Source organism: Cylas formicarius, unplaced genomic scaffold (assembly GCF_029955315.1).
Source record: "Cylas formicarius isolate icCylForm1 unplaced genomic scaffold, icCylForm1.1 PGA_scaffold_10__41_contigs__length_53128322, whole genome shotgun sequence".
Classification (NCBI taxonomy): Eukaryota; Metazoa; Arthropoda; class Insecta; order Coleoptera; family Brentidae; genus Cylas; species Cylas formicarius.
The window spans coordinates 22,331,931-22,347,014 of NW_026844214.1; the positions used below are offsets into that span (position 1 = coordinate 22,331,931).

Sequence of the window (15,084 nt, forward strand, 5' to 3'; positions counted from 1 at the left end):
GCTGTGATAGAAATTAAGCCTCGATTTTTTTTTTACTAAAACTACTCAGAGTTTTTTACAAAAAGATCCTTCCTTAACGGACGACGAATCAAAATAAGGTTTTCGGTTTCACGGTTACGTTTTCAATAATACTCATTTGAAAACTATGTGGGTGCCTTTTTATTATTTATTACATAACGAACGCGACGAGGTTAGGAATGGAGGAAATGACGTCACGAATTCGTCGACGCTTTCTAGCTTACGATGTTCGAACTTAAATAAGATCAAAATGGAGAAAGCTAAGAGCAAGAAATTTTCATAGTACACTTTACTGATAAAATAGTATCGAATTATGTGAAAAAAGATGCAAAAGTGAATGTTGCAAACAAGCCCATTATGGTGATGCTTTTTCCTTTATTGAAGGTACTTTTCTCTGACAGTTTTTACTGGAATCAATCCATCTATTGGACCTTATGGTATTTGTCGAAACAAGTTTCATTTATGTCTTTTATACATTTGTTGTCGGATTTATGCTTTTTAATTGTTCTCTATCTAATTCACGGTATTCAAATCTCATTTTAACAAATAACTGTATGGAAGGTGAGACGCCTAATCGTAATCTCCTTTTCAGTTTATCCAAAGTAGAAACTATTTAGTTGCGATTAAGGGAATATATTTTCCTTCTTATCATACCTTGTTCACTATTGTCCAGAGGGCGAGATTAATTGATTTTTTGGTTTATTCGTTATTGGGTTTACTCTGTAATAATAGATTTAACTGTCGAATTGCTTTTTGGAGGAAGGTCTCTCATTTGCTTTCAAAAACTCCCTAACGTTCCTCCTTCAATATGCCGATGTTTAGAAATATGAAATATACAATTTTTTCTTCAGACTATAAAAAATTACAATAATTGCATTTGAAATTGAAACAGCTACAAAAAGAGGAGAAGAAAAATTGGACACAGAAACGCTGATCACCCTTCTCATCTTATTTTGAAGGGAAGAAAACGACCAAACATATAAACAACAAGCAATATAAATAGATAAATAAAAATAATTGAGATAACCAGAAAATTACTGATATGTGTTTGTATTTATAGTCCACCATAAGATAAATAGACTTTCCTGGCCTATCAAACGGTCTTTTATCTTCTATTTTAGTAGTGTCGACACCTTAGAAATTTTAAAATCGGTTGTACTTTGCCATTATTCGTGTTACAGTGATTATTTGTTATGTTTATACCGTGGATCGAAGAAAATTTCGACAACAGAATGGAGGAAAGTAACAAACCACGAGGAACCACTGGAATATTTGCTGCACGAGAATCGTTTAACGATTATATCAAATTAGAATTTTTATAATTATTTATTATGGGAAAATTGCACATACTGTTAGAAAGTGTTTAAATTTTAAAAAACTGTCTGAAAAGACACCAGTCAACGTCAACGTCAATAAAAAAATTCGCTAATAATTTATATTTTTAAATGTCTGCATTTGTGTGCAGTTTAGTTAACTCGAGTTCCAAGATCAACTTTGTATCGATTCTTTGAAACGATTCACTAGAAAGGAAGGAACGATGTGACAAGGGCATAATGAAAGTGTTTGAGAATGGTGATAGGGTGATACGATGTATAAGAAAAATAAGATTCCATCACTTGAATCATTGCAACAGATATTTAAAAAAAAGGTTGCTGGCGGTCGTGAAACATTGCACCGATTTCTGCACAAAATCGATTTTAGATTTAAAAATACTAAAAACCTTAGTTGCATTAAAGATACCCAATGGATAAAAATATTTAACTCAAATTCATCAATTTCGCGTAGAAAAACGTAATATATATTATGCACCTAGAGGAAAAAGAATATTTATTTCACACTACGGCTCGAGGGAATGCTAGGTGTCAAACGCTTTGCTAGCTTCAGTTAAAAAACATTAAGGACTGCTCATTAGACAACAATCACGACACGACAAGTGAACTTTTTAAAAATTGGGTAAAAAATTCTCGTGTTCCAAATATGCCACCAGGAAGCGTAATAGTTTATGATAATGCTTTAGTTAAAAAAGTACCAACGACCAGTAGCAAAAAAAAGGTATGGCAAGAGTTTATACAAAAGAACAACTCGTTGAAGTTCCAAGAACCATATCGTATGACCAGACTTATAGTTTATCATTTTTTATCACTGCGATTTGAGCCCTAATCAAATGATAGGAGCGAATTAAAAAATAAAATTAGACGTAATAATATATACACAAAAATTAATACCAGAAAGCAGTTGGAGGGACTGTGTTAATCATGAAACTTGAAGCGAAAAATAATTATAAAAAAGCTTGGGCAAAACCCTTACTTATATCATTGAATGCTAGTGGTAGCACAGATTAGACTATTCTGAAGACCAATGTTATTTAATAGTATTTATTCGACGAGGTTACGAGGGACCTCTGACTGTATGTTTGTATGTATCTATATACGCTTGGGTTTCCAAAAGAATGATATATATATAAATAAATAACATGATCCACTTAATAAAGTTATTTTCATTTTTACATAGATGAAATGAACATTTTTAAACAAATATGCGAATACACGAGTTCTTGGACAAAAATATTGAATATTTAAAAATATTTTCATAAGATTTCATGTAATCATGCTCTACCGCCAAGTTTAATAACTCGTTTAAAAAAGACAACAAAAAAATTCTGTTCTTATCAGTAAATTCCACCGGCAGTTTCAAACATGTACTTCGTATTTTTTCCATCTTTAGTGTAGAAGTATTTGAAAATTTAAAAGACCCTCAGGAATTTAGTGTTAAGAATAGAAAAATTCTATTGTCAAACCTTTCAGGTTGTGTTCTTTTTTAATGGTTTAATTTTTCGTGAGGCTTGATAGCTTGTTTTTCAATGGAGTTATTAAGCTTTGTAGTAGTGCACGAATACATTAATTCTTATAAAAATTAATTTAAATATTTGATATTTTCTATTACAATAATTAGTTAAATAGTGGAAATACAACGAAAAAAGAGTCCCTCGTTTAATTTACTGCCACAACTTTCCATTACAAAATACGTCACAGACATTTTGCTCAGTTATTTCGGTCACCGAGTAGAAAACGCGCGATATTCGTTGCAAGCGCACCGTGTACTTTGTCGAAGGCGTGAACCAAATTTCGCCTGCTGCTAACCTACTGCGAGTTGACAAGGGACACCCTCCAACGGTCGATCGGCAACACGTTGCCGAGTGCGGCGACTTATATTTTAATTCTGTAAACTTTGCTACTGCCCTGAACCGGTTTGCTTTATTAGCCCAAAAATGCCTAAGGGTAGATAAAAACGTTAATCAAACAGAAAAGGTGTTTGTAGTCATAATTACAGTATAAGAATCCCATATCATTCAATGAATACACTACGCAATGAAACAACACGTGTATTTTTTATACTTTGTTGCTTGTTGTTTATATTTTGCTTCTTGATTTCTCTCTTTCAAACCACGTTAAGAATAGTGATGCTAATATCTTATGTAGACCTTTATGCGCAAATTTCGATTTTTTTGTGATCAATTTTTCTTCTCTTTTTTGTAACAGTTTCAATTCCAAATGCAATGCCAGTATTGCACTGATGTTATATAGCTTTGAAAAAGAAATAGTATTTCGAAAAGTCAACTAATTGAAATCTGGGTTTTATTGCCTGCAAGATTCTGCAACATATAAAAACATCTTTCGATATGCTTTGATGCTTTGTGACACACTTTACTACGGAGTTGCATAAAGCTGGGAAAATTGCCACCCCTCCCCCCACCCCCCTTACATAGCTCTGGGACAACCCCTAGCGAAGTTTCGACAGTTGCGCAACAACATTTTACAATGCATAGAACGCATCGGGAAGTGCGTTACGAAACTCGTTCTAAAGCGAATCGAAACACAGTGTCGATACGAAAACACCACTTCGAAATTTCCAATTAACACGAACCCGCAAATATACCGGTTCCCATTTCTCGAAAAATCAAATTGGAAATGCAAAACTGCGAACGATATCGGCGTGCGTTGCGACAATTTGTTACCTGGAAATGAAACCTTCCCCGTGATTAATTATTCAGCGGAATGCTAATTATCGGAATACCAATCCGCCGGTATGCGGAAATTTGTTAATCAGTGCGGTAGCTTTAAAATTATTTGATGGTTCTCTCTAATGTTTATAACATGGTAATAAATTAACGTTGCTGATTGCAAAGTTAGTTTTGTTATAGTGTATTTATTTTATATATTTATTTGGATAATTTTTATATAATTAATAACAATCAATAAGTGGCATCTAGAGGCAAGGGACATGTGTACTCCGGATAAATAAATATTACACTAATAATTATTTTCACAATTAAATTAGAACAAAAAATGTTCGGATTTTCATAGTTACTTAATATTTTCAAGTATTGATTCACGGATAAAAAAATGTGATGACAATATATTCCGGGTTATCATACGTTCGTTTGTTGAACTCCGACTGGAATCCTGCAGACGTTTCGCCAAGATCTATATATATATATATATATATATATATATATATATATATATATATATATATATATATATATATATATATATATATATATATATATATATATATATATATATTTTTTTTATTGGTTTATACTTTGTTGCTTGTTGTTTATATTTTTGGTCGGATTTCTTTCGTTTAAACCAAGTTAAGAAGGGTGATATATCTTTTGATATCTTATTTCATCTAAATGTCACATAATGTAGACTAGTTTTATATAACTCAATCCGTTATAGAATCCTATACCTAGAAGCGACTCATCCATATATTTGTAAATTAATTGGAACAGTCTCGTATTAGGGACCTGTTTGAATATATGAAACTTATAAATTGATACGGATATTTCCTGTAACATAGAATACATGATCCGTCCATTTTTCATTCTGATGGATTACCATTCCCAAGTATTTTACTCGCGCTACAGTATTTCCTCAACCCAGATTCTTATACTATTGAAACTGTCTTCAAACCCTAAATCACCCAGTCTCTAGGTCGTCCGAGTCAGTCATGAAATAATATAAGTTATTAAGAGGAGAAGTCCCAGAAATGTGCCTTGCGGCACACCTGCTCTTATTTTAAAAACAAAAAATTATATGAGTTGAATGAACTTGCCTGATACTCGTTTCCTTAAAAAAAAAATTCTGTTTTACTTGGAAATAGAGTCATCATTAATCTTAGTGCTTACCGTGTAATGCTGTAAATGAGGGTTTAATTCCTAAAGAAGAATCAGTTACACTGTGCATTCAAACTGGAAAAATAAATGCAGAATGTTGCCGTATACACATCCGAACACTGAAAGGTTAAGAGATATCATACAATACTACTTTTTTTACTCCTCAATCTAAAATAAAAACACTATCACGTCAGTTAACATGTCACTCGGTAAATGTACTCAAATCCGATGATGCTAGAAAACAGGTGGACTTATTCGGTCACTCATTTATCAAGCTCGGCTGGTGACAAGCTAAACTCCTCACGCAAATGTTGTTTATCAAACTTGTTGCTTAGAATACTACATCATAGATGAACAACTATAAATATATTCGCATATCATCAGTAACGTATGATGAGAATAACCTTTTACTTAGGTGCTTGGAAAAGTCAGACGAATAAATCGAGAACAGTAAAGGTCCTAAAATGCTGCCCTGATGAACTCGAAATTTAGAGAAAGACACTACTGATACCACACAACGCTCTACCGGTGACCTTTCAGGCGACTTCTCATAAAAGCAATAGCCGTGCTGCTTAAGGTCTTGCTAAAATCAAATAAAACCAAAGAATCCTGCGCACTAAGAAGGTAACATTAAGCCTTGTTGAAGTTGTAATGTGTCCGTGCCTAAACGCAGATTAGGTGGCAGGTAAAATATTTCAGGAACATGATTAATAAGTTGGTGGTACATAATCCTCTCCGATATTTTAGACATTGTACACAGCATGTTAATAGGACGAAGTATGAGATTTCAGATGATGAAATTATGTTTGAAATATAAAAATAAACGTATAAATAAACATAAGATGTAAGAAGAGTTGTATGTAAAAAAAGTATTTTTACAGCGATGCCATGTACCTTGACTTAATTTTGGATATTACTGTATGCAGATGCTCCTGAGATAGAGTTCAAAATTTAGCCCACTATTAATTCCATCATAAACACAACCTAAATGCGAATTCCGAAATCATATCATTATCAGGTGGCAGAACACTTTCTTGAAAAATATGATACCATGTCAAAGAATCAGAGACATCGGCTGGATTGCATTAATGTATTAATATTCAAATGATTCAGTCTTCCAGATAAGCATTTTTTCCTATTATGAGAACCATAGCAAAAAGGTTGCGCAAGGTTTTATATTCATTTTTTGCTACATGCGTCTTTAGTCTTTTGTACTTAGATAACGCTTTATTTCTCTGCCGTTTCATAAACCTTAAATTATCATTAAACCAAGGTGTTGGTGCTTTGATTCTTGTTGACGTATTGCAGGCAGCATGAATATTAAGTAAACTATCTATGTTTTTGTTATGTTTGGTTATTTATATTTTATTAGTTTTGTTACTAATTGATAGAGCTTGTATTTGATTGATGACGAGGCGGAAAATAAAATAGAATAGAGGGTGTGTTATTTAAAATGTCAAAGTTGATACTACTTTTTTGAAGAAGTAGTAACGCCACATAGCTGAAAGTACATTCGAAACGACAAAATTTTCAAAAAGATCCTGCGTCTCGTTCACCGTATATCACCCTTTATCTTACTCAATAAGCTGTGCCATGCATTGTTGCAGATTGAAACATTTGTAATTTCCAAAATCCGTCAATGAGTGAATTGATGTCAATACGTCAAAGCTCCGAATGTTCGGCCATTTAGAGCGTTTCGATGTTTCCAAAACGAAGAGTCAAAAGTTTGTCGGAAGTTAAGAATAAACGGAACGGGGCCATAACAATGGCGCGTCGAGTGTTCCGACGACGGTACCAAACTTTCAATGGAAAGGGGCAATTTAAAGTGGTAAACTTTTCGACACTGCGTTCCATCTGTGGAATACTGATGAGAATGTTTTCCATTTATAATATTAAATTTGCTGCAGTGGTCGGTTAATAATAATTTTGAGGATCGGCTGAGAATCTCCAAGAAAATTGTTCGTAATATGTAGTACATTTTCCAATGAACATTTCTGGCGTGAGAATGGTATGCGATACCATCGAATTGTAAGCACGTTGTTAACCGTGTAAGTTGAGTGAGAAGCACAGTTTGATTCGGTTAGTTTTCGTTAACTTTGAACTGATTTTAATAAACTTGGTCTTGTGGGAAATAGTATATTGAACTTTACCAGAAATATTATTCCTCTTTAAAGGTCACAATTGACTAGTGTGTGTGAGCCCAAGATCCAACTTTATAGCCAGCAGGAATCCATATCAACAGATTTTTCCATAATAATTAGTAATTGACTAGGATAGGCTAGGCCTACGACGAACAACGTTTTGGCTTGGGACAATAGTGTTAATACTGACGATGTTTCTGTCATGCATTTGAATGTTCAATGTCTTCCTAATAAGACTGGCCAACTAAACTTATTTTTAGATAATGTTTTATTAAATTTTATTTGCTTTTCTGAACATTGGCTTGACAGCGAATTTTTATTCACGCCCTTCCGGTAATCACGGCGGGCTATGTATGTTTATTTGAAACCAGCAATCTAGACCTCTCAAACTCTAGTACAGAAAGGATTGCCCAATTTTGTGACAGAAAAGTGAAACGAGTCAATACGTGTTTTTAAATCTTGTCTGTGCGACTTTCATTTGTTTATAGAATAATTTCAACAACTTCATTCGTACTTATCTCAGCTTAACTGAAATCTATTTTTTTCAGGAGATGTCAAGGTGAATTTCTGCGCAAATTTCCCCAGCATCTCGGTGTCCCGCAAAGATCGGTTTTGGGTCCGCCCCTTTTCCTCATTTATATAAGTGATTTTGAACATTTTATTAAGCCCATAAAATGTACTGCGGAAGTTCATCTCTAGACGAACTGAAGAGTAGAAGTAGTAGAAATAATATTGCTGAGGAGCGGGCGCGATCTTGGTTAGTGGCAAATAACTTGCTTTTGAACAGAAATAAAACGCAAAATCCTTTAGTTTCCACAAATGTTAATATTACGAAAGGCACGAGCGTCTGTTCATATTGACTCCCTTTGTATGTAAATCGTTCTCATCCGTAGTGTTTACGCTGCGAAAGTTTAATCAATCTGTTAATACTCGAGTTATGAGAAGTGAGTATTTCGCTTTATTACACTCTAAAATGCTATATGGGATCACCATATGGGGTGGATCTCATGCAGTCAGAGTGTTATGTATTAAAAAAAAAGCTTTCTTGGTTTGGAGTATAGAGAATCTTATGGAACACATTTTTCCAGTATTCATATTATGACTTTACCATCTTCTTTTATATACAATGACCTAATCGATATTGACTCTAATAAATCTAGTTTTTTTGTTCAGTCTGAAACTCATTCTCACGCAACGCGTAATGCACACCAGTTAACGATTCCCCGATACCGTCTTAATAAATAGATTAAAAATTCTTTAAACCTGGACTTTTTCAATAAATTACCTTTTAATATAAAACGCCTTGGTAACAATTCTTTACAATCTACTGACAATAAACTTTTTCCATTACTGAAGAGTACCTAAATTTCAAATTTTAAACCTGTGTACCCTGTCCACTTTTACAAATTTGTTTCGGAACTTTAAGTGTTTTAAACTTAAATTCATATATTGTTTTATTCTCCTTATATGTATTTTTTGTTGAGTCGAACTTGCTACCGTTTCTCTAATCATCACTGTTTTGCAGTTTCAGTTAAGCTCTGAAGAAGCCAATAGGATGATTGGCGAAAAGTTAGCAAGTTCATCTCAACAACAACCAACAGTTGCCTGTGGTAGTTTCTTTAAAAAATTACCACGAGTTTGATTTGACACCCTCAGAGCGAGTGCTTAATTAACTAGTGACTGATGAAGTCCGTCAATGTGTTACGTACTATGCCTTTGGAACAACCCTCGGATTTAGAGTACATTTTTGTAAAACTGCACCAGTACATTGATTGGGTGACGCTTGAGGCGACCGTCAGAGTTAACAAACTAACTATACCTAAAATCCATGAAAAACATCCGACAGTTCCCAAACCCCTGACTAAAATATCGGAAACGTCAGAAGTGATTTACGGGTAATGAATTTTATTATATTTTATAGGTCTTGAATGTGAGTTAATATATCTATATCATGGTACAGTAGGTAAATAAGTCCAATTGAAAATAATTGTTAATTGGGTGAAATCAGTATTCAAAATTTGGTCGTTGTCGATTTTCCCCAATAATAGTGAAAAAAATAACAGTAAGTGGGAAAACACAAAAAAAAAAGAAAATCTTGGTGTCAGGTGTGGGGTAAGATTGAGGTATGAAATTAAACTATTAAAGAAACTTGTATAAGAAAGTACGAAGTAGAATTAAGTGAACGAAAAGAAAAAGGGTACAAGCGGAGCGAGTGCTTAATAAACCAGTGACTGAAGAAGTGTCTCAACATGTTGCTTACTCCGTTTTTGGGTGCATAATGCGACAGTGTTTAACGAAAGCGACTTCTTAAATTGACACTTTGCTCACGCCTGATCAATGCATGATTGCATAATTGAATATTTTTGAGCAGGGAGTAGGAGAGTTTATGTCCCACCATTCTCTAAATTATTTCGGTCTTAAATAAATTTAGATTTTTTGTCACTCAAAAAAAAGGAGGTATTTACCAGTTAGTCAATAGAGTAAGCAGATTTTGACCAAAGCTTACAAGGGATTGATTGAATTTTTTCAATATATGCCCAGAATAATTTAGTTCACACATATAAGAACATTTTTAAGTGCCAATATTATATGTACCGGGTGGTCAATAAAGAAGGGCACTCGATCCTATCTAGAAAAGTAATTATCGCAAAGACTTGGGTGAACTTATGACAAAAGCGGCCCAGAGAAAATGTTGGAAATTATTTTTAAATTTTTAGAATGGCCGCCAAGGAGCATAATCGCATAGTTGAATTTTAATTCCCATTTTTTGAGAAATAAATTACTAAAATCAACTCAGTTTTAAAGTTGCTATAAATTCGATTACGTTGGTAGCTGGTTTTCAATGTTTTGACAAAACCGCGAAACATACCAAGCACTTTTACAAGTGGAACACAAATAAAGTGACCAAAATCAATCTTAAAATGATTAATACTTAAACACCAATGTTCCTATTTTTTCGAATTTCAATTTCAATCATATTGAATGAGTATTAATTTTGGTTGACATTTTGAATATAATAAAGTTTACCTATCTTTATCTAAAATATGGCGGTATTATTTTATTTATTTATTTTTTTAATGCCATTATTGGCTATTTGTGTTTGCCAATATTTGGCTATATTCTGTAGTAATAAAAGTGATATCGTTGCGATTAACTTTTTTAAGAAAATAAATTTTATTTATAGTGCTGTAAAACGTCCTTTAGCAGCGATACAGGCAACCAAAATCAATCTGCTCAGGGCAGCGTTGATAGCCCAAGAAGAGTTTTGATAACTCCAAGTTTGATAGCATGTGTTCAGCCATTTGGAAGATATTGACGTTTATTTCCGAAAATGTGCGATTACACCCCGATCAGCTTTAAGTATATCTAATATAACAATATTTCTCAATAAACGGCATTTCATTGGTGGTCTGGCGATACAAGGAGAACAATTTTATGTTGCAAAAAAGTATAAGGACCATTTTTTAGATACTAGTTGTTCCGGCGAAAGTAAAAGGGGGCCAACTGAAAGATAATTATGACTTACCTCTTGAGTTATTTCCGCTTCTTCTTCGTAACTAAGCGCAACCACAGCCAACATTAGATTGATGAGGTAAAACGAACCGAAAAACACCACTACCGTGAAAAAAGATACACTAATTGGTCCACAAGATGCCAACACCTGAAACAGAAATGAAATTTTAAGTTAATTAATCCCAGCACTGTTCGGTCCAGCTCACCATATTGTACACGTTCTCCCAGTAATCGAGGGTAATGAGCTGAAACGTCGTTAGCATCGACCACAAAAAATTATCGAAACTCGTATACCCGTGGTTGGGGTTTTCGCCGACGCAGAGGCAGGTGTGTGTTGGCGGACAGTGGCGGGATCCAGTCACGTTACCGCAAAGGACCGGATCGCCTGTCTCGTTTTTGATTAACCAGTTTTCCGGATCTCTCGTCCAACTTAAAAACATCAAAAATAGCATTGGTTTCACAGGCTACGTATGAAAACCAATCAATTTCGTGAAAAACTTATAAAGTTTTGGTTAAAATTAAATTAAAATGAAAAACCATGATTTTATAGTTACCCAAAAATGATCACACACGGTCTACAGGTTAGTGAAATTGTTTCCATAGGAGATTCGTAAAATCTTAAGGAGCATTTGGCAAGGAAAACGCATGGTGTGAATTTTATGCAGAAATTAATAGTTTAGTTATTTACAAAGAAAGTGATTACCTTAAACAATGACAATGTGGTACCATTTTTTATCGAAAATAGGCGATACAAACAGCGGACGAACGCCACTGATAAAAAAGTGTTGCGCACCAGAAAAAATATAATGCATCGTTTCTGGTAATATAATACAATTAAACAGTATAAAACAATTCTTTTCTCCTGAAAATTTTACCGCTGTGTAATTGAATGGATGTCTTAAAGTGCATCCAAGAATTATCCCATATTGACACGCCATTAAGGAACACTTTGTGTATAGGAAGTTTCACAAAATGTCGAATTTACATTCAGAATTAAATATTTTCCTTGCGATACAACAGAATTCAAACAACTTCACATAAAGAAAACATTCCACCTTATACGTGGAAGTCCAAAAAACGCTTAATAAATAGGTTTTACACCCGCATAAGGTTAAACCCACTAGACACTTATCTAAATGTACAAAAATGATGAGGCAAATCCTTCTAGACAGAATTAATAACAACATAAATTTTTAATTAATTTAAGAATATGTCATGTCGGCTTGTCGAGTTTTTGATCCATATCTTTCATAATATTATTTAAATTTAGATCCTTTGACAATCGATTGATTACGAGTTAATACGATAAAGAATACCTATCTATGCAAGGATCAAGCGTTCGCCACTTTAAGCTTTGTTATCTACTGTCGCGATCCATTTCGGATGTTTTCGGTATTTTAGTAACGGGTTTGGGAGCGATCGGGTGTTTCTGGCGGTCACATCCGACGCCATTTTGCATGAATATATTCAAAGCTAATGGCCCTAGAAGTACAGGCACTCGTTTCCTAAGCAAGTGCTCCGCTGCGCTTCACTCTTGGCAAACCTACTAGTTTAATTTGGTGTTTATCATATTTCTTGCGTAATATACTATTTTTCATTTATTTTAATTACTATTATTAATATTATTATGGACATTCTCTCGTTAGTAATAAGATTAGGATTAGAGTGAAACATCACTCTTTGCTCGGTCGTAGGAATTACTAACTAACAAATGTCAAAATACCATCCGCGATTTGAATCTACCGAAAACCTCCGATAACCTCCAAACCAGTGACTAAAGTATAGCACAAGTGACATTTTCTGTGGGCTCGATGGGTGCATAATTAAGTATTTTAGAGTAGGAAATAGAAAAAAAAACATCATTTTCCAACAGCTATAATTTAATTTACATACCAAAATAAAAAAAAATTAAGATATGAGACATTAGTAGGGAAACATCCGGTAAATCAACAGATGTACTTATGGAAGTTTCTGCAAATACGTTTCAATGGTGTGCATAAGTGTGGTAAACATCAAAAAGTTTACCAAACTTATTGCATGCTATACTTTTTCTATGACCGTTAGTTTTTGGCTATAGGTCCGTCAGATTTAACAAACGTCAAAATTCAAGCCATTTGAAATATCTCTGAAAACATCCGATTTCACACAAACCTGTCCGGTAATAACCCGGAAATATCCGAAGTGGCTCGGATTCGTGAATTTTATAGAAGGGAGTAAAAAAAATTAATTTCTTATCGGTCAATGTGAAACGCAACATTTAAAATTAATAATAGTAATAATTTAAAATACTACATACATGTCCCGAAAAATGAAATTTCGAAGCAGTTCATTTACTTTGCCATTGTTTGAACTCCGGCTGTCGCTCATGTAAATAATAAAAGTTAGATTAAGTATGATCTAAAGAATGAGTAAACTAATACTAATCGAAAAGTGAAAAAATGTTTAGTTGTGCTATACAATGGAAAATTGGAAAATATAAATTAATAGGTGTGTTGACGAAGTAGATCTGATCTGCTGTAGAACATCACAATGATGGCAACTCAAAATCATAATTTCTATATTTACAAGTTACAATTACAATTAAGTTACTAACTTGTACCACATTACGTATGACGAGTTGTTGTCGTCCATCTTCAGCACACATTTGTTCCGCAGCTCTCCTTTATATACTTGTAAAGCAAACAAAGCAAAAACCATCAGGCAGAATATGGTCAGTGTCATGACTTCCGCCAACTGCTTGAAGGAGTGTAATAACGCGTTAATAATGGTTTTGAGACCTAAAAGAAAAAAAATTATATATATATATATATATATATATATATATATATATATATATATATATATATATATATATATATATATATATATATGCCATCGGTTTTGGACGCATAAACATCATTAAAAGTAAGTAGCATTTCCAAATAGAAACTTCATAAATCGAGAAGTCTAATACTTACTTACTTACTAATAATACTTTCAACTCACTAATTTGGTATTTATTAGCGAATTAAGGGAACTCCAAGGTTTGAGTACGGCCTGTTTATTGCGAAAACAAAGAGACTCAAATAATTCTAAATACAAGTCGAATATATTCAAAAAATATTACAGTTTTAAAAAGCACCACACAAAAATATTGCATTAAAATAGTAAAAAGAGAAAACAACAAAGATGCCCATTTTCCTTGATTTTGTAACTGCATAAAATTCCAGATATCCGCATAATAAATTCTAAAACTTTTGCTAATTTAATGACCTAAAAAAATGTAGAACTAGATAGATTTACATTTCGTCATGTGCTCACACCGAAACAGTAAGCAAAAGGCTGCACATGGCAAAATTTGTGTAGAATCTACAATGTTAAAAATTAGCAAGCTTCATGGCATTGTAAGGATCTAATTGCTGATGATCCAATGGTTATTATATAGCGTAAAATATGTTAGATATAAAATACGAAAATTGATATACGTTTTTTATGAACTGAGGACATACTAAAATTTACGAGAATCAGATATCTATACGAAGCATTTGCAGAATACATAATAAATTATGGGATAGTGTAATATTATTCACATATAAAAAATAGCAACTCGTTTGATAATTATGAAACAAATATCAATCATGTTCTCCATATATATAAATAGTGTTTATGTAGTAGGATCTAAGATTTATATCTATTTACCTGTTTCATTTAGATCTAAGTCTTGCAGCGAATGTAAAATAAAAATTAAAAAATTGTTGCAAACTACTTGTACTATTTAATTAGAGAGCATCCTTTCTTGTATAGGTATGTAAGTAATTTCTTATGGTTAAAGCTCAAGTGTATTATTGTGGTTAAGAGCATATTTTTAGTGACTAGGATATTAAAAACTAGACTTAAAACTTTTGACTCATAGAAAAGTTCACACCTCGGTTTACACCTCGATTTCAGCTTTGAAATTGAAATGCTGTCGATTTTTAATTTGTCTTTTTATAGACCCGATCGAGGATTTTATAATCAGATTAAAAAATGTTATCTATATTTAAAATTTATATTAACAGTAAACTAACCTTTTCCAGGCATCCCACAACGTACTACACCAACAAAATTGAAGGCAACCAAAACATCACCAAAAAGAGAACAGCTACTTGGAAAATGTCAGAGATGTTAGAAATCTCATCTACAAGTACAGTAGCCGCATTGACTATCCCGACCATCTTCGAAGTCCAAACCGACTACGATGTTTGAATATGG

General features: G+C 33.2%; 1 protein-coding gene across 3 annotated transcripts in view; it reads right to left on the reverse strand.

Moving 5' to 3' along the window:
• Positions 1-15,084, reverse strand: part of LOC132703789 (sodium channel protein 60E-like) — a 192,846-nt gene that overhangs the window by 74,327 nt on the left and 103,435 nt on the right. For 2 of the 3 annotated variants that reach the window (XR_009619148.1, XM_060673266.1), the window contains exons 5-7: positions 13,448-13,631; positions 11,061-11,283; positions 10,868-11,002 (exon numbers count right to left, since the gene is read on the reverse strand). Coding sequence is in view for 2 of the 3 variants with exons in the window: in XM_060673266.1 (XP_060529249.1) it covers positions 10,868-11,002; positions 11,061-11,283; positions 13,448-13,631 (542 nt within the window). In the remaining variant the exon portion in view is untranslated. The remainder of the gene's footprint in view (positions 1-10,867; positions 11,003-11,060; positions 11,284-13,447; positions 13,632-15,084) is intronic. The other variant, XM_060673274.1, reaches the window with a different exon arrangement.